The sequence below is a fragment of the Neoarius graeffei genome, chromosome 10 (genome assembly GCF_027579695.1).
Source record: "Neoarius graeffei isolate fNeoGra1 chromosome 10, fNeoGra1.pri, whole genome shotgun sequence".
NCBI lineage: Eukaryota > Metazoa > Chordata > Actinopteri > Siluriformes > Ariidae > Neoarius > Neoarius graeffei.
Genome location: NC_083578.1, coordinates 42,340,191 through 42,366,878, shown reverse-complemented (window position 1 = coordinate 42,366,878; position 26,688 = coordinate 42,340,191). Strand labels below are relative to the sequence as shown.

The window sequence follows — 26,688 nt, the reverse complement described above, 5'->3', positions numbered from 1 at the left end:
TGTTTATGTTGCTGACGTAAACACTAAGACACTTTTAATAGCAACTGTTCAGGTAATGCTAGCCTAAAATATGTCAACAAAGCAGGTAACCCTAGCTTTTCACATTCATCCTCAAATAATCCCGAATTTTACTTTAAAAAAAAACCACACTGATGTAACTACATACACATGTCGTAGTACTTCATAAAAATTGCAAATCAATGCATTTATTGACTACTAACTATCCAAAATCGTAGTTCTGTCCCTCTGTATTTACATATTCAAACTATCCGACAAGAACTTCCTTAAACTCTCGGAAGGCTACATGAATCACATGACAAGCAGGCATTTTGGACCGCCGTTGACGCGAGTCGACTAAACCGCTTAAGACTAATTTGAGTGACTGTTTGGTCCGCCAATAATCTCAGCAATCGTCACAATTTCCTAACTGGTATAGCGAGTAAGAATACGCGTTGCGAAAGTAGGCGGGGTTTCACCCATTACGGCCGTAAACGTCGTTACAGAAGTCGTCGATTCATGAAGCCATTACGTTGCGCAGTTTAGTCAAGGAAAACTTACTATTTTACGTATTCTACGCACTTTTAAAATACTTTCCTGAAGATCCAAATCTAGAATATTATGGCATCACAGGCAAAGAAGAGAAAAATGAATTTCTCAGAAAGGGAGGTGGAAATAATCGTGGAGGAGATGGAAAAGCAAAAGCACATTTTGGTGAGCCACTTCAACGCTGGTGTCACTCACATCGCTAAAAATAACGCTTGGATGGAGATTCTGAAACGTGTGAACGCTGTAACTAACTGTCAGCGAGAACTCGCCGAGGTGAAGAAGAAATGGTCTGATTTGAAAACCGAGGTTCGTCGCAAAGTGGCGCAGGCTCGTGCAGCAATAGAGGACACTGGAGACTGCACCACGGTACCGGTTATTCTTACTGCCATGCAACAGCGAATCTGTAACCTGCTGGGGGAAGCCACCATCATCAGCCTGCCTGTAGGAGACTCGGGAGAGCCGTGTGCGGAGATTGCGGTGCCGGTGCCCATTAGCACGCCTACTACTACCGTTACGCTAACGCAGAGTAAGTCAGTAGCGGTTCAGCGCTTATTACCGTAAACCAACCCTCAAAATAATGGTGAAAAACGTCACCACTACACAACAATAACAAATGCTATAAAATGTTGTTAATTGCGACTTTAGTAGATCATGTCAGAGCGAAGAGCTGTTTAAGAGATCTGGAACAAGTTTTAACTTTCCAGTTCGCAAAACTTTAATGCAGCGGCTCTCACCTGGTTTTGCTTCAGAAGCCACATTTTTATGTTGAACATGAAGTTCCTATCCAACGCTATTCTAAAGTCGCTTATCATATGGAAGTAAACGAAGAAATGCATATTAATTTTCCATAATATTATTCATACGATTAATTAGGCTTGTTGGATTTTTTCAAGAATTATATTTTGACCTGATATAAAATTAGGCATATCAGGTGAAAAATTCAATCCAAATTGCTTGAAACTGGTCTCATTGAATTCAGAATTGAATGCAGAACAACGTGATTTTTACATAACTAGAAATGCTTCTGTTCTTGAGATATTACAAATCAAATCTAGGAAAAATGGCTTAATTTTTGGAAAGTTGCTGTCATATTATGTATTAGTATAACATGGTCCAAAATGGGCCTAACTAATAAATGAGCTCAAATATTTTTTTCAATAACTTTTTTTTTTAAATTAATTTTCAAGATATTTACATGGAAATTGGTAGGCACATAGGTGGTTGCATACTGAATACAAAGTCTTGTTTTTGTTTTTTTTTAAATTAGTTAAAACAAATTATGCAAAATATAGCTGCTAGCGGCGATAAAGGGCCCTCGCACTTGAGGCCAAGCCTCTATCCATGAGTAGCAGTGGCCAGGACTGACGTGTGTACCAAATTTCATGAGTCAGAGTTTTTAGGCAATGGAATCATTACTGTCCAGATCCAAATGGTGACGCTATACCAGAGGGTCAAATTGGGCATGTGGATATCATCAGAACCATCATATCCAATAACCTGTGAATTTTTAGCCATATCGGGCAATGCACGGTGAATTTATGACATGCCTACTGTTTGTGTGGCGTAACAAATTTATTGGTTTGCCCTTTCAACATCTTGCAAGGTATCTCAAATCCCTTTGCAGTTTAAAATCAGCAACATCTTGACATGATGTATAACAAATATGGCATGAATCCAACGAACTGCCTAGGAAGAGTAAATCAAAATGTAACATATTTTGGCAATGGAGTCATTACTGTCCATGTCCAAATGGTGGTGCTATACCAGAGGGTGTCTTTGAGCATGTGGATATCTTCAGAACCATGATATCCTATAACCAGTGAAGTTTGAGCCGTATCAGGCAATGCATGGTGAATTTATGACTCACTTCCTGTTTGCATGGCGTAACATAAATTTATTGGTTCTTTATTTCAACATCTTGAAACTTGTCACAAATCCCTTTGCAATTTAACATCAGCAACATCTTGACATGACGTATACCAAATATGGCATGGATTCAACAAACCGCTGAGGAGTTTGTTAAAATGTAACATGTCAAAATGCACAAAGCCAAAAATATCTTACTTCCTGTTGAGTATGGCTGATGCAATGTATACTCAAATTTTGTTCATCGCTCAGGGGCACTCCACACACCTACCAAATTTGACACAGATAGGTGAAACTATATACCAGGCAGGAGTCTCAATGGCATATGGGGGTGCTATGGAGTCCCCCGGACACACCTGGGGTCAGGCCCCTATGGCTGAGTAGCGGTGCATATGACTGTGTGTAGGAAATTTTATGAGTTTTTGAATACGTACAAGGTGCCATCTGTATTTTTGGACTAGGTGATGCTATGGAGTTATTGAAGCTCACCTAGACTGATTTACCATATCAATTCAAATTATATCGGAGGACAAATATATCTGCAAAGCTTCGTGAGGTTTTAGCCATCGTAAGCCCCTCAAAACAGCGTGGGAAATCTTCAAAATCCCACATTCCATCCAGCATGGGTGACTTCCTGTTGGGCAGAATCAAATACAACCAAGTGACCTTTGTCCTGTATCACAAGAGTATCGATCACACCAAATTTCGTGCTGATCCGAGCAACTTCATCTCAACCATAGCTTGTTATGTCAATGTCCAAATGGTGGCGCTATACCAGAGACTGTCTTTGGGCATGTGCATCTTTTCAGAACCATGATATCCTATAACCTGTGAAGTTTGAGTGGTATCAGGCAATGCATGGTGAATTTATGATACACTTCCTGTTTACGTGGCGTAACGTGTAAATTTGTTTTGCCATTTTAACATCTTGCGACATATTGCAAATCCCTTCGGAATTTAGCATCAGCAACATCTTGACATAACGTGAACCAAATATGTCATGAATCCAACAAACTGCCTAGGAGGAGTTCATTAAAATGTAACACGTCAAAACGCACAAAACCAAAAATATCTCACTTTCTGTTGAGTATGGCTGATGCAATGTACAGTTAGGTCCATATATATTTGGACACTGACACACATTTTGTTTTTTTTGTTTTTTTTTTTACCTGTTTACTGAAACATATTCAAGTTATAGTTATATAATGGACATAAAGTCCAGACTTTTCAGCTTTCATTTGAGGATATCATTAAAATTGGATGAAGGGTTTAGGAGTTTCAGCTCCTTAACATGTGCCACCCTGTTTTTAAAGGGACCAAAAGTAATTGGACAATTGACTCAAAAGCTATTTCATGGGCAGGTGTGGGCAATTCCTTCGTTATGTCATTCTCAATTAAGCAGATAAAAGGCCTGGAGTTGATTTGAGGTGTGGTGCTTGCATTTGGAAGACCTGCTGGCATGGAGGTGGTTGATACATGACTTCTGTTTTCTTGGTGCTTATGGTAAGACCAAAGTTCTTCGCTGCAGATGAAAAATGACTCCGTAGTCTTTGCAGATGGTCCTCAGTGTGCGCAAAGACACCACAGTGATTGGCAAAAAGCAGATCACGAACAAGTTGAAGATGAACTTTGGTTTTGGCTTGAAGTTGCCTGACATTGAAGATCCCACTGTCTGTTCTAAAATGAATGAGAATCCCTTCATCCAAGTTTGCAAAAGCCTCATCCAACATTGCTGCAAAAAAACAGTGTAAAAAGAATGGGGGCAATTACACATCCTTGTTTAACACTTAGTTACATAGAAGCGGTTGGAAAAATTCCCACTGATACACACACGGGCATGCATACCAGTATGTAGTTGCTTTAAGAAGTTTATGAACTTAAATGATCTGCCTTGCTTTGCAAGGATATTCCACAGAGCATTCCTTGGTACACTATCGAAGGCCTTTGTTAAATCTATAAAAACAGCATACAGCCTGATGTTTTGCACAAATCTAGAGGTGGATGATATAAAAATAAATAAATAAATAAATCTCAAACATAGTGCAGCCATCCTTAAAAAAATCCGTTTCCTGTCAGCAAAAAAATTTTCAGTAAGGAGGGATTTATTTATTTTATATATATATATATATACCTGGTATATAAATGGATGGATAAGAAATCGCAATGCTATGTTTTGCTTTTTCTTTCAGTACTTTTTTTTTTATTACAAAAGCAGACACAGTTAATAAAATATGACAGTTTAATCAACTGAAACTTGTACAAAAACTTTAAGTTGGCATTTTAAATGCTGACTGCAACATTTGCAAAACTTTTACAAAGGTACTTAAAATGTCCGACACGCTGACTTTTTGTAGTTCTAAATCGACCGTTAGGCCTAGTTCGGATGAAATTACACTATTAAAATTATCACTGAATTATTTGTTTTTCTGAATCTTTATTTTGTTGTTCGCTAGAATATCATTTTGCGATTTCACACTTAAGCAAATGTTTGAAAACTCCGGATCTCCTTCCTTCATGGTGGCTGCCATTTTTTTTTTTGTGCTGCACTGCGCATGCGCAGAGCTGATTCAATTCTATATTCTGCGCGGAATGCAGGGCTTTCCACAAGCGCCGGCTGCCGGCCATACAGCCAACTACACAATTAAGTCCAGCCGGCTACTTTAATGACTATTATTTTTGTAGCCCACAGGCTCTAAATATTAATTTTCAATTTTAATAAAATTAAATGTTTATCTAACGGACTGACAATAATGTCAAACTGAACCGCACTCATTTAAGTTGTGATTCGCGCTGTTTGTTCCGATAATAACCACAAATTCCCCACCGACTCGTTGATCAAGGGAGAGTAACTCCTCCGCGGCCGCGACATGCGGTGTGTGTGCACGCGCACTCAGCGGAGGCAGTAGTGTGTCAGGGCCGTCGGAGGCGACATCGGAGGGAACAGAAGCAGAGATAACGCTTATTTTGTCTCCGGTAAACCAGTCTTCTCTCGTTCAATTACGTGCTGGCATCAAAAGACACTGTTGGTTGTAAATGAAACCAAACTGAGTCGTTGGAGTGTATTTCCATACACAAATGGAGAAATGTTCGCTGAGTGTTTAATTGTGTAGCCACCACTGCAGACCGTTGTCGTTGTTAATTCATAGCATGCTCGGTTGCGTGAATGTGTCATGCACCGAAAATAAGAGATTTACAAGCCAGGAACGCCTCATGATGCAATATGATACGCAAGAAAAGAAAAGATTTACTGCCATTTTACTTTGTATTTGAATAAAGTGAAATAAATAAATGGTCTGTGGAAAATACATTTAATCCTGGGAACTGCGTGCACAGGAGTTTATTTTGTGTATACTCCCCCCCCCCCCCCCCCCCCCCCGGCTACTTATATGTCATGGCTGGCTAGTATGAGCCTCAGTGGAAAGCCCTTGGAATGCGTAAATGTCAAGTTCGATTTTAGATTTACGAACCAGAAAAAATGTCGAAAAACCGGCGTTAAAAAAAAAATTTCAACCGCACAAACGGCACTCACCCGGTTCATTATCGAGTAATGAACCTACAGTCAGAGAGTTCTACACACACACACTGAACTTTCACAACAGCTGCATGCATGTGAAATAGAAATAAATCAACTAAGGCAGGAACAACTATTTTTGGATAAAATTGTCCATTACAAATAAAAGTAACCAATAACCAAACTTAATAATAAACTTGATCAATAACCAAACTTCAACTCAGTGTGTGATCTTCATTTTATGTTGCAATTCATAACTATTCTATGGTTTTCCTAAAAAAAAAAAGTAGTACTTGCAAAATAGGGGGCATGTGATAATGTGGAAATTAACCCCCACTTGCCCCCCAGGGAAAGTGGGTTTAAAAGTTAATGTCGAGCCCTGCTTCCTGTCTGTGTGGCATAACCTATATAAATTTTATTGGTTTGCCCTTTCAACATCTTGCAAGCTATTGCAAATCCCTTCGCAATTTAAAATCAGCAACATCTTAACATCACTGATACCAAATATGACATGAAGCCAACAAACCGCCTAGGAAGAGTACATCAAAATGTAACACGTGTTTTGGCAATGGAGTCATTACTGCCCATGTCCAAATGGTGGCGCTATGGAGTTCCCTGGACACCCCAAGGTCAAGCCCCCTATGGCTGTGTAGCAGTACACGTGACTGATGGGTGTACCAAATTTAATGAGTTTTTGAATATGTACAGGGTGTCAAATCTGTATTTTTGAACTAGGTGGCACGATGGAGTTAATGAAGCCCACCTAGATTAATTTACCATATCACCTCAAATTGTATCATAGGACGAATGTATGTGCAAAGTTTCATGAGGGTTTTTTTTTTGTTGTTTTTTTTAGCCATGGTAAGCCCCCTTGGTAATTTTTGCTGAATACTTCATCAGAAACAGTAAGAACTGGAGAACATCCCTATTAAAGTTATCTGATATCCACGAGTAACCCAGTCGGAAACCGATTAGAAAAGAGCCTGACTGCTTTCCGGTGACTCAGAAAGCACTGGCAGTTTCCTGATGTCACACAAGCAGAGTTTTTACTCTGTTGTACCAGCTTCAACCTGCCGTTCCTCACAAAGTACTGAACATTATCTTAACGAGAAATTTCTTTGTAAAGCAGAGATTATAAGCTTTTTAATGATAGTATTCACGATAGAAAATATTCAAGAATTAAGCAGTGACAGATTTGGAAACTCTGCATGCCCAATTTTCACAGCACGGACAGCAAGTGTCTGATATGCCTAATAAAATGTTATCAGACAGAGCTTGAAAATACCGTCCCATTGGTATGGTTACTGTGGAGAATGACCTGCACCGTAGGTGCAAAGCCCTATCGTTTTCGGTATTTTATTTTTTTTAAATCTCATCTCATTATCTGTAGCCGCTTTATCCTGTTCTACAGGGTCGCAGGCAAGCTGGAGCCTATCCCAGCTGACTACGGGCGAAAGGCGGGGTACACCCTGGACAAGTCGCCAGGTCATCACAGGGCTGACACATAGACACAGACAACCATTCACACTCCCATTCACACCTACGGTCAATTTTGAGTCACCAGTTAACCTAACCTGCATGTCTTTGGACTGTGGGGGAAACCGGAGCACCCGGAGGAAACCCACGCGGACACGGGGAGAACGTGCAAACTCCGCACAGAAAGGCCCTCGCCGGCCACGGGGCTCGAACCCAGGACCTTCTTGCTGTGAGGCGACAGCGCTAACCACTACACCACCGTGCCGCCCTTTTTTAAAATTTTTTATTTATTTATTTAAATTATTATTTTCTTTTCCCCCTCTGTGGAAAAACTCGTATTTGAGGAACTTGTGATGCTCGAAAACTCACGAATTTTGGTACAGTGATCAAATGTGTGGGAAAAAATCACAAAGTTACACTGAGCAAGGGACTGGGCATGGTCTCTGAGCATTATAGCACCCCTGAGAATAAGCTATGGTTGAGATGAAGTTTCGTGGATCAGCACGAAATTTGGTGTGATCGATACTCTTGTGACACAGGACAAAGTTCACTTAGTTATATTTGACTCTGCCCAACAGGAAGTCAGCCATGTTGGATGGAATGTGGGATTTTGAAATTTTTCTGTGCTGTTTTGAGGGGCTTACCATGGCTAAAAACTCGTGAAATTTTGCAGATACATTTGTCTTATGATACAATTTGAGGTGATATGGTAAATTAGGGGGTGGCACGGTGGTGTCGTGGTTAGTGCTGTCGCCTCACAGCAAGAAGGTCTGGGTTCGAGCCCCGTGGCTGGCGAGGGCCTTTCTGTGCGGAGTTTGCATGTTCTCCCCGTGTCCATGTGGGTTTTCTCTGGGTGCTCCGGTTTCCCCCACAGTCCAAAAACATGCAGGTTAGGTTAACTGGTGACTCTAAATTGACCGTGGGTGTGAATGTGAGTTTGAATGGTTGTCTGTTTCTATGTGTCAGCCCTGTGATGACCTGGCGACTTGTCCAGGGTGTGCCCCACCTTTCGCCTGTAGTCAGCTGGGATAGGCTCCAGTTTGATTGATTGCTTTATTCCGAACAGTAAAGAAGATATAAACACAAACAAAAAAAACCAACAAAAAATAAAAAATGCAATCATCAAAACATCATAAACAAACAGAATAGCGTAGCCACAAGGCAATAACATAATAATGTTCGGAAAGGATTAGGAAGAAGTAAATAACTTATCAAATCCTAACCCTCTATACCACCGTTAATCAAACGTCACTTTCCACCATAATAAACTATATATGCAAAAAAAACATACCAACATACCAAGACATATCAACATGGTATAATATCGACCAAATCAAATCATATATACAAATACTTGTTATGCATATATAGAGATCTTGCATGTGACGTCACAGCCGATCCAGATTGTAACAGACGCCATCTTGTTGGTCAAACGCCATATTTCCGCCTTCTACTTCATTCTGGTTCTACTTCTGCTTCTACTTCTACCTTTTCTTCTAGAAAACCCTACTATAGACCCCTTCGCAGTAAACGTCATTCATACGTAAGAGGAAATTGCGCGTGCAGCCTGGACCCAAAAAAGACTCAGCGACGGTAGAGATGAGAAGAAATATTTGGAAGAAATGCCTAGTTGTTGTGTTGTCGGGTGTCAGAATCGTAGCAGTGATGGGGTTAAAATGTACAGAATTCCAGCAAGATCTCACCCATTCCAAAAAAATCGCCGACGTCTATGGCTACAAGCCATCAAACGTGTAGACTGGGATGAAAGCCCTATCAAAAATGCGCGGGTTTGCAGCGCCCACTTCATCACAGGTAAGATCAGGCTATTTATTAAATCTTTCTTTTTTATTCTTTCTAGTCTTCGTTTATTGATGTAGCAAAATACTTTGGTAACGTTTGTCTGATTAGCTGGGTCATAGTTACACAATGTAATGAATATTGTTAGCATGTTAACTTAGCTTTGCATGCAATTTTGTTTGTAGGAGAGGTCTTGCTTGACTCAAGCAGTCCAGATTTTGTGCCATCATTATTTGTGTATGCCGAAAATCACAATTTTAAAGCAAGGATGGAAAGGTAAAATTGTGTGCCCTCACTCTAAATGCCAACTTACGTTGACTGCTCTACCCTAGCTCCCGCCCCGTTCAGTTTCATTTCTGCTCTCTGCCTCTCGCTTTTTACACAGCTCTGATTTCTCTTAGCTGCACTCTTTACACTATCATTCCTTTCATGCCATTACCTCCTGCAAATTGCTGTTTAGTGTTGGTATTTGCTGTTGAAGCTAAAGGTACGAGTATATATCTGGCCATTGTATACCAGGGAACTTACTAACATCATCCGTCCACTCTTTAATTAAATACGGATCCGGTAGGTGATGTCCACTTGTTAGAGTTAACTTATTTATGTAGCATTCTCGATCTTGTAACGACAATTGTTTTGCATAATCTGACAGCTCATAATGCCGGTCTATGGGCAGCGCCATTGTTTCTGAGTCCAGGCTACGCGCGCATCCTGGCAACGGTCGGTTTGTTTACAAACGTACGAAGGGGTCTATATACAATTCTACTACAACGGCTGCGGCTACAAGCTCTCCCTACCTGTGCACGTTTTTTGTGTGTATTTTTGCGTGTTGTTCGTCTGTACCGGACTTCAATATCCACTACAACCATATTGACTTACTGGACATTGGTTTCCAGCAGAAAATGACGGTTTGTAGCGATTTCCATCGCATGCACAACATTCCGGACAAGATAGCGAGACCAGCGGGGTCTCCGTGGATTGTTATCGGGTCTGGCAGGCGAAGGAGGCGGCGGCGGGAGAGGAAGCAAAAGCGAGGCTGCAGAGCCGGCCTGTTAACTAAGCTCAGAAAACAGCCACTCAAATCTCCACTGCCAAGCCTCTATCTCTCCAACGCCAGATCCATGGTAAATAAGACGGACGATTTGGAATTACTGCTGGAATTACCTTATTCTATTCTATAATCAGCTGGTCAGTGCTATGGACCCTTTTCAGTCACGTGACCTTCGTAAACGCGACCGCCATTTTGGACATGTAGTGGACTTCGGCTCGAATCAGTTTGAATGCGAGGAAGGCGACAAACGAAAAACATAAGAAAAAGGAGCGAGATGCAGAAAACACCTTCACTATCCAGCGACGTAGGGCATTTACAGGGCGAGCAGAGGGAGAGAGGTATTTGCAAAAATTGAGGTTAGCAGGCTTAGAGAACGACGTTTACCTGCTTCCACCAGGATTGTTCACTGACATACAGAAGTACATGAAGCCCTCGTCTTTACCTGACTTCGGCCCACATGATCTGTTTACCTATGTCGTTAAAAACCCATCGCCATACACATACACACCAACGTCCGAGGTTACGGAGCGCGCTCCGGCTTGCTCCGGAGCAAGCCGGCGCGCGCTGCTTAATTTGAGGGGAACCTCGGCCGGAGCACTCCGGGCGCAAGCCGGCGCGCGCTGCTTAATTTGAGGGAGAGCAAGCCGGCGCGCGCTGCTTAATTTGAGGGAGAGCAAGCCGGCGCGCGCTGCTTAATTTGAGGGAGAGCAAGCCGGCGCGCGCTGCTTAATTTGAGGGAGAGCAAGCCGGCGCGCGCTCCGGAACCTCGGACGTTGGCTCCGGCAGCTATTTACACTGGATCCGGTGTAAATAGCTGCCGGGTCATAATTACAGTAAACTAGTAAATACAGTAAAGGAAAAACTTGAGACTGAAAGGTTTTAACAGTCATCCAAATGACTGAACGTAAATATTGCTACGGTAACATACCAGCTACTTGTTGACATTAGCTAGTCAACAATAGCTACTACAGAAGAACAAAGAGGTTACAATGGGTTATTTTAACCTATTTGGTTACACACTCGCCGCCACAGAATGTTAACAGCAATGTAATGCCTTTTCTGGCTAATTTTATTCGTCTTACCTCCAACAAAGTGGTCACTACACAAGCGCTGGTATGCCGAGGGCTGCCAATCTGTTAATGGCCGCTATCCATCTTCTCCATCGGGATCCGATAAAATGATAAACCTTGCCTTGTTTGTTGATGGTTACTACATCCAGGTGCACAACAATATAGTGGCATGATGGAAGTCTTGCTGAAAGTAAAAACTTTCTTTGCTGCCGTTCCTCAATGCTGGCTGTGGTAAACTACTGGTAGTACACGTCCAAAATGGCGGCCGCGTTTGTCGTGACGTCGCGTGAAAAGGGTTCGTACTAGATACTACTGATATATCTAGTATCAGTACTAGTACTCAATACTTAAGTGACTTACCCGTCCAATGAGGATTGTTATTTTCTTGTTTACAAGATGCCACATCTGAGGGGGGCTGACAAATCCTGAATTTCTGTAAAGATAACTGTCCAGAGATTTTATAAGCACGCAGTGCTTCACCACTGAACAGCTAGGGAAAGTTTGAGGTAATTATACACATCTGGGTATTCCGCTGGCAGTTCCATATCCACTGACACGGTCGTGAAAACTACGTCCGGTAAGCCATAAGGGTCACTAATCCGTAGGTCATTTATTTTAGACATGTATCTAGTTATTTGTTCATTAGAAAAATGAGCCGTGTAGTCTGTCGGTTGAAATTGATCCATTTTGTACACGAGTGCAACAGTATTCAGCTGTGTTTTTTACCGACAAAATGGCGGTTGTGTACTTTCCGGTCACGTGACTGCAATATCTCTATACACACATACAGTACATATATACAGTACATGTACACATACCTATAATTATACACATCCGTACGTACACAGACACCCATATTATAATTATGCATATTATGCTTATATATTATATACAATTATGCATATATACACAAAAATACTCACTTTTTTATATAATATATCCGTGTATATATACTTTTTATTATCAATAGCATGTTATTGTAATTCTCCTCCCTATACCTCATAAAGATCTGTTCCTTATACGTTTTTTTGAACTGGTTTATAGTTGTACATTTCATGAGCTCCACATTCAAACTGTTCCATAGCTTTACTCCACAAATAGAAATACTGAACATTTTTAACGTTGTCCTAGCACTGCGAATTTTAAATTTCAATTTCCCCCTAAAATTATAGCCCCCCTCTCTATCCGAGAACATTATTTGGATATTCCTTGGTACTTTATAGTTCCTTACTTTGTACATTACTAAGGCAGTTTTATATTCTATAATATCCCTGAATTTTAAACATTTTGAATTTAAGAATAGTGAATTGGTATGATCTTGATAACCAGCACTATGAATTATTCTTATAGCTCTTTTTTGAAGTATAGTTATTGCATGAAGTGAACATTTTATATGTATTTCCCCACACCACTGAGCAGTAATTTCAGTACGGTAAAACCAGGGAACAGTAAAGAATGCGGAGTGAATTATAGTCCAGGACGTGCTTAGCTTGACTCAACACAGATATGCTTCTTGATGGTTTCATTAGCATGTATTTTATATGTGATTTCCAAATAATTCTATCATCTATTATTACCCCAAGAAATTTATTATTAGAAACTGTCAATATCAACACCATCTCCCTGTACATTTATTGCCCTATTTATTTTATAATTATTAAATAACATGATTTTTGTTTTAGACAGATTTAATGATAATTTATTTCGATCAAACCAACTTTTTAACCTTCACAATTCCGAAGAGATTGTTTTCTAACTCATGTAAATTTGTTCCAGAACAAAACATTTGTGTCATCTGCAAATAATACCATCTTAAATATCTTTGATACATTGCACATATCATTTATATAAAGAATAAACAGTTTAGGACCCAATACTGACCCCTGAGGGACACCACAATCAATATTCAAACGAGTTGAGACAGAGTCACCCAACTTCACAAATTGTGTCCTGCTGCTCAAATAACTTTTTATCAAATTTAATACAACTCCCCTTATCCCATATTGTTCCATCTTATTAATTAATATATCATGATTAATAGTATTAAAAGCTTTTTTGAAGATCAATAAATATCCCAGCGACATATTTCTTATCATCTATAGAGTTACTGATTTCTTCAGTTGATTCCATTAGTGCCATCTCTGTTGATCTATTTGCTCTAAATCCATATTGACTACCACTGAGTAGTTTGTATTTTTCAATGAATTTATCTAATCTGTTATTGAATAGTTTTTCAAGAATTTTGGAGAATTGAGGAAGTGAAGAAACAGGTCTATAGTTTAGTTTGTGAAGTTGTGTTTGTCCCCAGATTTATACAGTGAAATTACTTTTGCTATTTTCATATTGTTTAGAAATGTACCGGTTTGAAATGACAAGTTACAGATGTATGTTAATGGTTTAGAAATCCCCCCCAATAATAGTTTTCACTAGTTTCATATCAATATCATTACAGTCTGTGGATATTTTATTACTACATTTATTAACTATATCAATAATTTCCTTCTCATCTACTGGTGTAAGAAACATAGAACAAGAATTCCTCTTTATAATATTATCTCTACAATCATCATTTGTTACCGGATCAGAGATATTTTGAGCTAATCTTGGTCCAACATTAACAAAAAAATTATTAAAACTATTAGCAACTACATCCATGTTATAATTTTCAATACCTTTGTCATTAAAGTATTTAGGGTAATGTATTTGTCCAGAGCCATCTTTAATACTACTATTTAATATATTCATATTCCTTTAATATTATTTTTGTGATTATATATTAATTTACCATAATAATCCTTCCTACATCTCCTTATGATACTTGTTTTAACTTGTTTTTATATTTTTTTATATTTATTTTCTGCCTCTTTGGCTCTTAATTTAATAAATTCTCTATATAGAGTGTTTTTCTTACAAGCATTTTGTAATCCCTTAGTAATCCAAGGTTGGTCATTATAGTTTTGTTCTGTACTATATTGCTTCAGTGGGCAATTTTTATCATATAATAATTTGAATATGCTTAAAAAGTTATCATATGCTCTAACAATGCTATTCTCTATATAAACTGTGTAGGTGCAATCAGTTAATTATTGAAATTAAGTGATCAATCTCATTAAATCAGTCTCATTAAATTTGAAGGTTAATAATTAAAATGAATCAATCCCATTGAATCGTTTACTTTGACTCATTTGAATTGAATCATACCATAGAATCAGTCTCATTTGAAGTGAATCATTCAGTGAATTGTTCAATGAATCATTTAGTGAATGATACCATTAATCCTGGATAAATTACCAAACAGCTAGATTATGGTATATTTCCAAATTATTATTGATCACTTACTATATTACATAAATCTGCACCTTTTTTGAATTCTTTGCGATTGGGGACTTCAGATATTGTTCACACCAACAAGATGAATGCACACAGCTTTGATAATAAATGAATTTATTATACAAAGATAAAAATCTCATCTCATTATCTCTAGCCGCTTTATCCTTCTACAGGGTCACAGGCAAGCTGGAGCCTATCCCAGCTGACTACGGGCGAAAGGCGGGGTACACCCTGGACAAGTCGCCAGGTCATCACAGGGCTGACACATAGACACAGACAACCATTCACACTCACATTCACACCTACGGTCAATTTAGAGTCACCAGTTAACCTAACCTGCATGTCTTTGGACTGTGGGGGAAACCGGAGCACCCGGAGGAAACCCACGCGGACACGGGGAGAACATGCAAACTCCACACAGAAAGGCCCTCGCCGGCCACGGGGCTCGAACCCGGACCTTCTTGCTGTGAGGCGACAGCGCTAACCACTACACCACCGTGCCGCCCCAAAGATAAAAATAATAATCAATATATACAAGCAGTGAGGTGTGTGTGTGTGTGTGTGTGTGTGTGTATATATATGTGTGTTTATGTGTGGTGTGTGTGTGTGTGTGTATGAGGGAGCTATAAAATTTGGAATGTTCTTATCTGATTGTGTTGGTATGTGTGAGTGTGGAGGAGGGCTTGACCATGTGTTTAGACAAAAGGCTAGTTCTGTATAGCTAACCAAAATGTGTTTGAGCACGAGGTAGGTTGCTAAGCTAAGACAGAAGGGAAGCTATGTAAAGTGTATCAGGCCTGTTGAGCACGTGTTTCTAAGTAACAAAAAGGATTCCACACTCATAACATTACCAAACTCACTGAAATCTTAATAAGGTCAAAATGTGTGTTTAGGAGATTGAGGATATTAGTAAAAAGAATAAGAGAGAGGGGCATGCACAGCCTATTAAAACAAATGAGATTAAACAAACAGAACAATTCAATTCGACACGCTGCGTGTCTAATAGTGTAATGAATAAACCTGGGTTTAAATTCACACTTTCAATAAAGCAACTTCCTAAAACTAGCTTAATTATTATGCCCAAATATATTTTACTCAATATCTTGCCTCTAGCAAAGTTCTGAGAAGATGTTCGCCGTTGCAGAGCTTCGCTGTTCATGAAGCACGTGAGTCGATTCCGTGAGTCGATTCCGTGGACAGAGAACTTCTCTTGATCCGACGCGTCGTTCGTGATGAAAGGAAAGTCTCTGATTAATGTGTACAGAACTTCAATCAGGAGGAATTCTGGTCAGGGCTTTGAACCGGAATTTTTTTCCTATTGGTTCGTTCCGAACAGAAACGGAATTTTAACGTTTCCGGTTTTGGGTTCCACCATTAAATAGACGTTCCCGAACCGGTTAGAACAAAAAAATTTAGTTCCTGGAACGGTTAATTACGTTCCCTGTCAGCTGTTTAACAAATGGCTATAAAATTATGTCTCTGTCTCGTCCAGCTTAAGCCAAATGTAGGCTAATTCTATTACAACCTTCATTAAATAAGACAAGAAATAATTCAAAACAATTATTATTTCAAATGTTGGCGATTTGGATTCTCAGTATGTCTTCCCATCTACACAAACAGAAAAAGTGCCAAAAATGAAAGATAATTCGTTTAGTGTGTTACCAAAGGCTAGTCAGGCCCTATAGAGGGCTACCGCATGACGTCACAGCGCCGCAAGATTTTGTTAGGCGCCATATTGGAAGTACACATCTATGCAAGTACATACATACATAACAAACTACAGCTGAAATGTAGCCAGGGCCGGTTCTGCCCTAATCTGGACCCGGGTGCAACATCGCGCAAACCCCCCCCCAAAAAAACAGTCTAAATCAGGACAACCATCACATAACTATAACTATAAACATTTTATATCAACTATTTTAACTAAATGGGCTATAATAAATAAGCCTGCAGGCAGCCACGGCGGGCTGCCTCAGAAAAGTAACCATTTGTCCTACCTTAAAACTCGTTTTGCATTTTCTGCCTCCTTTTTTGTATTTTCGACCCTCCGTTTATTTTCTTTCCTTTTCTGAAAACCCGATTTGTGTCCAGACATTTTGTTCTGCTACCAACGAACTAACTCATCAGGTCTCGTCTCTCGAGCCCACAATGATTCCCGTGGGAAGGGCAACAACTGATACATTTTTACAAACAGCCAATAGGGAGGTTGCATCGTTCAGGCTCTTCTTTGCTCAGAGACACTCAGTAATGGAGACGTGATAGCAGTCCACCTTCCCGCTCTCTCCATTCAATCAACGAACGTCACACAGGAAGTGAACCCCAGCGGGTCATAGAAACTTGCGCAGGAGAAGAATGACTATTTGTAGGCTACAGAAACTTTGAGGAACGAAATAAAAACCGGTATTAACCGGTTACCATTATTTTTAATAAGCGTTTCTGTTCCGGAACATAAAAAATAATAAAGTTTCTGGTTTCGTTTCTGTTTCATGTGAAATAGAAAAAGTTCCCGGTTTTCGTTTTCGTTCCTTGAACCGGTTCAAAGCCCTGATTCTGGTCGCTCCTAATTACAAATTAAAACTGCGTTTGAGCTGCAGTCGTGACGTCACTTCTAATACGAATAAACCGGTTGTAACTCAGGTTGAGTTTAAAGATCGCGCTATTCTGGACTTTTACCTTGGCCAGTGGTTAAGCACAGAACACGCTGGATGGTGAATCTTGCAAGAAAGAAGTGTTTTCGGGTTTGAGAGCATCTCTTTTGTGCGTCTAGATTCCTTGGAATCCGGACACGAGAGACAAAGAGCGGAGCTTCCGCCTGGACTTATGCGCGCATGGCGGACTGACGTAGATGATCCCGCCCACGCGTGACGTAGGTCACGCGGAAGAGGACTGGAAGTTGTAGTTCTTAGAGACAAAATGGCGGCATGATACCTACAACTGATTCCCAGTCTTGCATTAATAAATCATTATTTAATGCAAACATGGCCTCCTCAGTCCTAACTATTCTATACTTAAGTTTATGGTCTGTTATATTTCTCTTATGATTAGTCATAAATTGTAAAAACTGGTAGATGATCACTAATATCATTGATTTAATATTCCACTTATGTTGTTATCTTTATCATTGGCAAATATATTATCTATTAAGGTAGCACTATGGTCAGTAATTCTGGTGGGTCTGGTAATTTTTGGGTGGAGACTCATACTGTACATGGTATTAATAAATTCCTCAGTCATACTGTGCTTATTAGGGTTCAACAGATCAATATTAGTATCCCCACAAATGAAGATGACTTTTTTTTTTTTTTTTTATTATCTACTGTAAATGTCTTTTCTACCCAGTCCTTAAACGCCTCTATACTAGTTTCTGGCGCTCTATATATACAGTTAATTAATACATTTCTACTTTTTTTCAATATTAATTTCAATTGTTAAACATTCTAATAAGTTATCGATCACTGTTATGTCATCTATTAACTTTTATAATTCAAATTACAATTCACATACACCGCCACTCCTCCTCCACCTTTATTTTTCCTGTTTATATAATTAAATTCATATCCAGCCAGTTCAAAATCCACTCCTTTCTCCAGGTCAATCCAGGTTTCTGATATGGCAATTATGCTGAATGGATGAGTAAACTGACTTAAAGGGCTGATGACACGAACATGACTCTATGCAATTTCTTAAATAAACTATACAACATGGCAAACATGTTAGATTTCTGTTATAATTACGTGAAAAGAAGCTGTTGTTACACGAATATCCAACTTTTAATTGCACAGCGCAAGAAAACTGGGTCCGTGGCTCGCGGCCATGCTGTGACGTCAGCGGAAGAACACGCTGCGGTTCACTGGCTGTTCTACTCAATGGAAATGGCACATGAAAACGCCGGTGAACTCTCTAGTGCTAGCTCTTCCTCTGAACAAAAGAAAACCAAATACTGGTACTTTAAGCAGTGATCATGATGGCATGACTTTATCTGATTTTAAATAAATGAGATTGATAATAATATGAATGTTCACAACTAGTACATACAAACTCTGCAGCTTCTGATTCAGCAGCTGTGTCATTCTCCGCAAAAACATCAGCAAGAACCTACAATATAAATGGAAATGCAATACACTAAGCTCAAATGACTTTTGGAAAGTATAATTTCTAAATTTTTTTCTACATATTCTTGAAGTCGGTCATCAGGATACTTGCTACTGTTCCCTAACAACGCATGGCAAAGGGTAAAGTGTAGTGTTGCTACGAGTACTTGCTAAAGCCTCCAGTGGAAGATCCTCGATGTGCTGATAAGACATACAGTTCTATATAACACACAAGTGTCACGATAGTCACAAAACAGATGCAAATTGTTAAAATACCTAATTTTTAAGCAATCATGTATTGATCTCTTCCGAATAGAATCTATGATAGCCTACCCTCTTTACCCTTTGCCTCTCATTGCTAGATGGCAGTTACATGAAAGCCGCAAGCTTTCACAAGCAAATACATGACTGATATCACACCGACTTTATGATTACAATTATGATTATCATGAATGTGTACTCTATGAGCGCTCTGGAGTGAGTCACTTCCAAGATGGCCACGCAGACCGCATGGTTACTATTTTTAGCATCATGTCGGAGCACTCTATAGCTCTACGTACCTTTATCTTATGTCGTTTCTCAACACATGTTCTGACAGGAGGACTGTCTTTGGAGGAGTCGCCTTGTCCCAGGCGACTGCTGGATTCGGCATAGCTACTAGTAGACCCCCTCCGGAATACTGTAGGCACTGCTGATGGTAGCAACACATGTTTGTGCTGAACTGAACACCCAAGAGATTCTTTTAAGCTGGGAAGGGTGTCAAAACAATCCAAATCGAAGTGTTCAGAGCACAGGACAGATGTTGGTGAGGGCTCCCACTTGTCACGAGTGCGCCTGACTTGCTTCACCCACTTCGCATGCAGCTCGGGATCTCTGGGAAACTTGAATAAACTTACCCCATCCTTGTAGGTTTTGGAGCAAAAGCCGGCAACACAACGAGAAGGCATAATAACTTTTTTATATATATATATATATATATATATATATATATATATATATATATATAATATAAATAAAATAATAATACTAATAATGATAAACTGAACACCTGTCGCATCAACAACAAACTGGTAAGTTAGGAAGATTCTTTCGCTGACGTCATATAGCCCCTCCTCCTCATTCGTCTCCTGGGTGCTGCAGCCCCTTCAAATTTGCCCAAATAGCCGCGTTTTTTATCATAACTTGTAAAATAGGCGCCTTCGTGAATTAATATATGGATCATCGGGAATTACTTTTTATGTTATAAAACATCGCCAAAGATGTCAAAAACGTGTCATCAGCCCTTTAAGTATTTCTTGATGTGTTTGAAGTTAGCGTACATGCTTCTGCTGTTGAAGTTTATTATTGATAATTTTCCTACAGCCTGAGTGGACTGATTGTACTCTGTGTAATAGTGGCAATTGTCATTAATGGTTGAAAAAAAGTTATTGTCCGGGTCTGTCATTTTCTGTATCCAATAGTTTATGGTCAGTGAATTCATGTGGTTTCAGTTCCAGGTTTTCATAATCAACAAACAATTGCGTGAGCCGAGTAGTGTTCCGAGTAATGGATGGAAGAGTTATTTCGGTGTGTGTCATGGTTGAGTTAGGTGTAGTGTCGCGTCAGTATTGATTACTGTACAGTCCCGATAGCATCACTGGTTATTTGTCCAAGTCCTTGATGTTCCGTATGACCAGAACTCCCGCCTCCTCCGGTGTACCGTTCAGCTTGATAAATACTTTGCAGTTGGTGATCCATGTAGATTTGAATTTTATTTTCTTTCTTCAGATGTCTTGCTTTTCTGGCGATGTCAGCATTGCGTTTTGTCAGGTGCTCGTTGATGTAGACGTTTGTCCCTTTCAGTTTCCTTCCTTGTTTCAGCAGTGTAGGTTTGTTTCCGGCTGATGAATCTCATGATGGCGGTTTTCTCCTTGTCTCTCCTGGGTAGAATGTGGCAGGCCTCGACGTTGTTGCAATCAATATCGATTCCCTTTGAGTGTAGAAATGCCGACACTTGTTACTCCATGGAGTTGCTGCCCAGTTCATCAGATTCCCCCTCCCTTGTCACTGCTTTTGCATATGACCGGGGTTTAATCTGAATCCCAGTGACGATGACATCGTTCCTCCTGGTGTACTGTTCTAATTCAGCAACTCTGCTCTCCAGGTGGGCGAGACGCCGGTGTTTCTCGGTGTTCTGCAGCCTGAGCGACTTTACTTCCGTCACCAGGTCCATGATGGTTTTCTGTTGCTGTTTAATAACAGAAACCTCTTCTGCCAGAAAGTCGAGTGACTTTTTAATGTCCTTGCCTTCCTCGGCTGTAATGTTCTTTTTTGGTGGCATAATTCACCAATAAAGCCATCCAATTCAGTAAAATGTTTGGAGAGTCCTTTCCTCACCTCACCGCCTTAAGGAAATTTCCTGCCAGAGGAAGTGACGTGCTCCTCTCCCCTCTTCACTTGCCTGCGACCTTGTAGAACAGGATAAAGCAGCTAGAGATAATGAGATGAGATGGTAAATTAGTCTAGGTGGGCTTCAATAACTCCATGGCACCACCTAGTTCAAAAATACAGATTGGACACCTTGTACAGATTTGAAAACTCATGAAATTTGGTACACCCGTCAGTCATGCGCACTGGAACTCATCCACAGGGGCTTGACCCCAGGCGTGTCTGGGGAACTCCATAGCGCCCCCATATATCATGGAGACTTCTGCCTGGTATATAGTTTCACCTATCTGTGTCAAATTTGGTAGGTGTGTGGAGTGCTGTGTGGAGATGAACAAAATTGCCTATATATTTCATCAGCCAGGCGGCACGGTGGTGTAGTGGTTAGCGCTGTCGCCTCACAGTAAGAAGGTCCAGGTTCGAGCCCTGTGGCCGGCGAGGGCCTTTCTGTGCGGAGTTTGCATGTTCTCCCTGTGTCCGTGTGGGTTTCCTCCGGGTGCTCCAGTTTCCCCCACAGTCCAAAGACATGCAGGTTAGGTTAACTGGTGACTCAAAATTGACCATAGGTGTGAAATGTGAGTGTGAATGGTTGTCTGTGTTAGCCCTGTGATGACCTGGCGACTTGTCCAGGGTGTACCCCGCCTTTCGCCCGTAGTCAGCTGGGATAGGCTCCAGCTTGCCTGCGACCCTGTAGAACAGTATAAAGCGGCTAGAGATAATGAGATGAGATTTCATCAGTCATACTCAACAGGAAGTGAGATTTTTGGTTTTGTACATTTTGATGTTACGTTTTAACAAACTCCTCCTTGGTGGTTTGTTGGATTCATGCCATATTTGGTATATGTCATGTCAAGATTTGCTGATTTTTAAATTGCGAAGGGATTGGGCCATATTGTTTTCGGCTCTTCTTCTTCTTCTTATTATTATTATTATTATTATTATTATTACTACAGATTTGACACCTTGGAAATATTCAAAAACTCAGGAAATTTTGTGCCCTCGTGAAAATAGGGCAGCAGTTTATTATTCTTAAGTTATTTGCCTTGGGTGAGGCTAGAAGACATAATGGTGCCCCCGAACATTTTGGATTCAAATTTATAGCTTTGGTTACCTTAATGTTCATGAGTTTTGGAGGGAACATTGTCCTCACTAAGGCAAACATATTTCCCATTGGTTTGCATTACAGTGGTGCTTAAAAGTTTGTGAACCCTTTAGAATTTTATATATTTCTGCATAAATATGACCTAAAACATCAGATTTTCACACAAGTCCTAAAAGTAGATAAAGAGAACCCAGTTCAACAAATGAGACAAAAATATTATACTTGTTCATTTATTTATTGAGGAAAATGATCCAATATTACATATCAGTGAGTGCAGGGATGAGAGTTTTCCGCTTTTCGGCGGATTTCCGCTTTTTCTGAGTAAAAAACAACCTTTAAATGTTATGCCAAATCCGTTGAAAAAATTTTTTTAATTAATTGAGGGGGGTTGGGGTATGTTCCTTCATGCTGTTCAAACTCTATTAACTCCAGCGATGTTTACACATTATTTGTAAGTCGCCATCTTTAGTCTCGTTTAATCTCGTTGAATGTGATGTAAAATTCGTGTTATCTACATTGTTATTGGTCAAAACATCGATGTCGAGACCATAATAGCCAATCAAAACAGTTTTTACAAAGATACCCACAGCCGTTTTCTTTTATCAAAACTTACACATGTTCGTGAGCTGCATATCAAAAATGCGCTCCTCGAATCGGCGTGTTTTCTCAAGATGCCGAATACTATTGACAAGCGAGATGAAGCGAAGATATGTGAAATTGATGCTGGTATAAAAAACAAGTTTAGCAAAGCAAAAGGAAAGTGAGAGAGCAGAAGAGAGCTAGGTTAGAGCATGTAAAACACAGGAAGAGCTGGCTAATGAAAGAAAAAGGAAAAAAGAGAGGACTGATGAGCTTTTGGCTTTGGCCAAGAAGCTGAAGAAGAATTCTAAATGATCTAATGAAAATTTGTTTCAAAAATAACTGGGAACTGTAAACAACTTAACTGTAAAAAGTGTGAATAGACATATGCTCTTCCTTTTGAAGAAAACATACAAGTGATGTGGACAATAAGATAAAGACGGTCCCCATAAAATATGCATTTGTTTGATTCAATACATTGAATATATGATAATTTGAATTATAGCTGACAGTGTTGATAACTGTATAACTTTAAAGTTTAAAGGAACAGTCCACCGTACTTCCATAATGAAATATGCTTTTATCTGAATTGAGACGAGCTGCTCCGTACCTCTCTGAGCTTTGCGCGACCTCCCAGTCAGTCAGACGCAGTCAGACGCGCTGTCACTCCTGTTAGCAATGTAGCTAGGCTCAGCATGGCCAATGGTATTTTTTGGGGCTGTAGTTAGATGCAACCAAACTCTTCCGCGTTTTTCCTGTTTACATAGGTTTATATGACCAGTGATATGAAACAAGTTCAGTTACACGAATTGAAACGTAGCGATTTTCTATGCTATGGAAAGTCCACACTATAATGACAGGCGTACTAACACCTTCTGCGCGCTTCGGCAGCGCATTGATACAGAGCTCAGATATCAATGCGCTGCCGAAGCGCGCAGAAGGTGTTAGTACGCCTGTCATTATAGTGCGGACTTTCCATGGCATAGAAAATCGCTACGTTTCAATTTGTGTAACTGAACTTGTTTCATATCACTGGTCATATAAACCTATGTAAACAGGAAAAACGCGGAAGAGTTTGGTTGCATCTAACTACAGCCCCAAAAAATACCATTGGCCATACTGAGCCTAGCTACATTGCTAACAGGAGTGACAGCGCGTCTGACTGACTGGGAGGTCGCGCAAAGCTCGGAGAGGTACGGAGCAGCTCGTCTCAATTCAGATAAGAGCATATTTCATTATGGAAGTACGGTGGACTGTTCCTTTAAATAGACATTGTGAAGAAATCATATACAAGTAATGTGGACATTAGGAAAAGGTCAGTCTCGATAAGATATATAAATGTTTTTATTTAATTCAATATACTGAATATATGAAAATTTGAATTATTAATGGAACTGTAAATAACTGGATTTTAATGGACATTTTTTTAGAAAAACAATTGATGTTGACAATGAGTAATAACCAGTCCCCATAAAATGTACATATTGTTTTGAATTAATTCAATACACATATTGATGTTGATACATATTGTTCTATATAATTGTGTTTTTATTTCAATAAGTATGAAAATGGGCATCAGGTGTTTTAATTAACTACGGCTCAGATTGCATGAAATAGGGTGTGTAAGATCTCATTTTGAAAAAAAATTTTACGGGAGGTGTCCCCCTGGACCCCCCCCCCCCCCCCCCCCATTACTTCGGGCGTCTTCAGCGCCCTCAGGACATTTTACAGATTTTCTGATTTTTCATCAGGGCCCACTCTCATCCCTGGTGAGTGGCAAAAGTATGTTAACGTCTAGGATTAGCAGTTAATTTGAAGGTGAAATCAGTCAGGTGTTTTCAATCAATGGGACAGCATACTGTGGCAGGCGGGGATCCCACTCAGCAGTCAAAATGCAAGAAAAAAAATAGTGAAGGTACTCAACCTTGGCATGTGGAATGTGTGCCCCAAACACAGCCTGCTTCCCCTCACCCTGGTCAGCACACCGTGGCAGGCAGGGATCCCACTCAGCAGTCGAAATACAGAGTGTTTTCAAAAAAATTGATATTTCACAATCTAATAACTTTGCCAATTCTCATTCAGTTGACCTCAAGTTTTAACAGCATGTGTGGAAACAGGTCAAAATTTTATGTTTAATGTTTTTTGTTTTGATCTTTTTAGGTATAGAAATGCCATTCAATGGAAAAGAAAAGGCATTTTGTGTGTTAGAGTATGCTCAAATACAGTTGAACAAGACTGTGCAGCATGCATTTATGAGAGAATTCTCTAAAAATGCACCAACTGCAATGCAGATTTGGACATGGCACAAAAAATTCAAAGAGGAAGGTTGTCTGTGCAGGGCAAAAGGATCTGGACGACCACCAGCATCGGACGAGACGGTCGAGTTGGTTCGCGAAAAACTCTTGTAAAGCCCCAAGAAGTCAATAAAAGCAGCAAGTCTGGAGACCCACATTCCTCCAATGACAGTTTGGCGTGTCCTGAGGAAACATTTGCGAATGAAACCCTACAAATTGCATCTTGTTCAGTGCCATGTCTCAGGCGGTGCGCATATTGAAAATTTGTGAAATCGTTCATGGAATCCACATACCTTTTTTGAATTTCTCATTCAAATTGTGAGAAATAAATATTATATTGTGCCACATTTAAACCTGTTCAGTTTAATTTGCCTAGAGTAGACTATATAGTTTCTGGGATATTTGCATCTCAAAAAAAAATTTATATATACACACAGTGGTGCTTGAAAGTTTGTGAACCCTTTAGAATTTTCTATATTTCTGCATAAATATGACCTAAAACATCATCAGATTTTCACATAAGTCCTAAAAGTAGATAAAGAGAACCCAGTTAAATAAATGAGACAAAAATATTATACTTGGCCATTTATTTATTGAGGAAAATGATCCAATATTACATATCGGTGAGTGGCAAAAGTATGTGAACCTCTAGGATTAGCAGTTCATTTGAAGGTGAAATTCGAGTCAGGTGTTTTCAATCAATGGGATGACAATCAGGTGTGAGTGGGCACCCTGTTTTATTTAAAGAACTGGGATCTATCAAAGTCTGATCTTCACAACACATGTTTGTGGAAGTGTATCATGGCACGAACAAAGGAAATTTCTGAGGACCTCAGAAAAAGCGTTGTTGATGCTCATCAGGCTGGAAAAGGTTACAAAACTATCTCTAAAGAGTTTGGACTCCACTAATCCACAGTCAGACAGATTGTGTACAAATGGAGGAAATTCAAGACCATTGTTACCCTCCCCAGGAGTGGTTGACCAACAAAGATCACTCCAAGAGCAAGGCGTGTAATAGTTGGTGAGGTCACAAAGGACCCCAGGGTAACTTCTAAGCAACTGAAGGCCTCTCTCACATTGGTTAATGTTAATGTTCATGAGTCCACCATCAGGAGAACACTGAACACCAATGGTGTGCATGGCAGGGTTGCAAGGAGAAAGCCACTGCTCTCCAAAAAGAACATTGCTGTTCATCTGCAGTTTGCTAAAGATCATGTGGACAAGCCAGAAGGCTACTGGAAAAATGTTTTGTGGACAGATGAGACCAAAATAGAACCTTTTGGTTTAAATGAGAAGCGTTATGTTTGGAGAAAGGAAAACACTGCATTCCAGCATAAGAACCTTATCCCATCTGTGAAACATGGTGGCGGTAGTATCATGGTTTGGGCCTGTTTTGCTGCATCTGGGCCAGGACGGCTTGCCATCATTGATGGAACAATGAATTGTGAATTATACCATCGAATTCTAAAGGAAAATGTCAGGACAACTGTCCATGAACTGAATCTCAAGAGAAGGTGGGTCATGCAGCAAGACAACGACCCTAAGCACACA

The 26,688-nt window shown here is 39.9% G+C and overlaps 1 protein-coding gene across 5 annotated transcripts in view; it reads left to right on the top strand.

Annotated features, from left to right (window-relative positions):
- The first annotated feature begins 505 nt into the window (after positions 1-505).
- naif1 (nuclear apoptosis inducing factor 1) overlaps positions 506-26,688 on the top strand; it is a 103,597-nt gene continuing 77,414 nt past the window's right edge. For all 5 annotated transcript variants that reach the window (XM_060931800.1, XM_060931799.1, XM_060931796.1 and 2 more), the window contains exon 1: positions 506-1,072. In XM_060931800.1, coding sequence (XP_060787783.1) covers positions 619-1,072 — 454 coding nt within the window. In that variant the 5' untranslated portion in view covers positions 506-618. The remainder of the gene's footprint in view (positions 1,073-26,688) is intronic.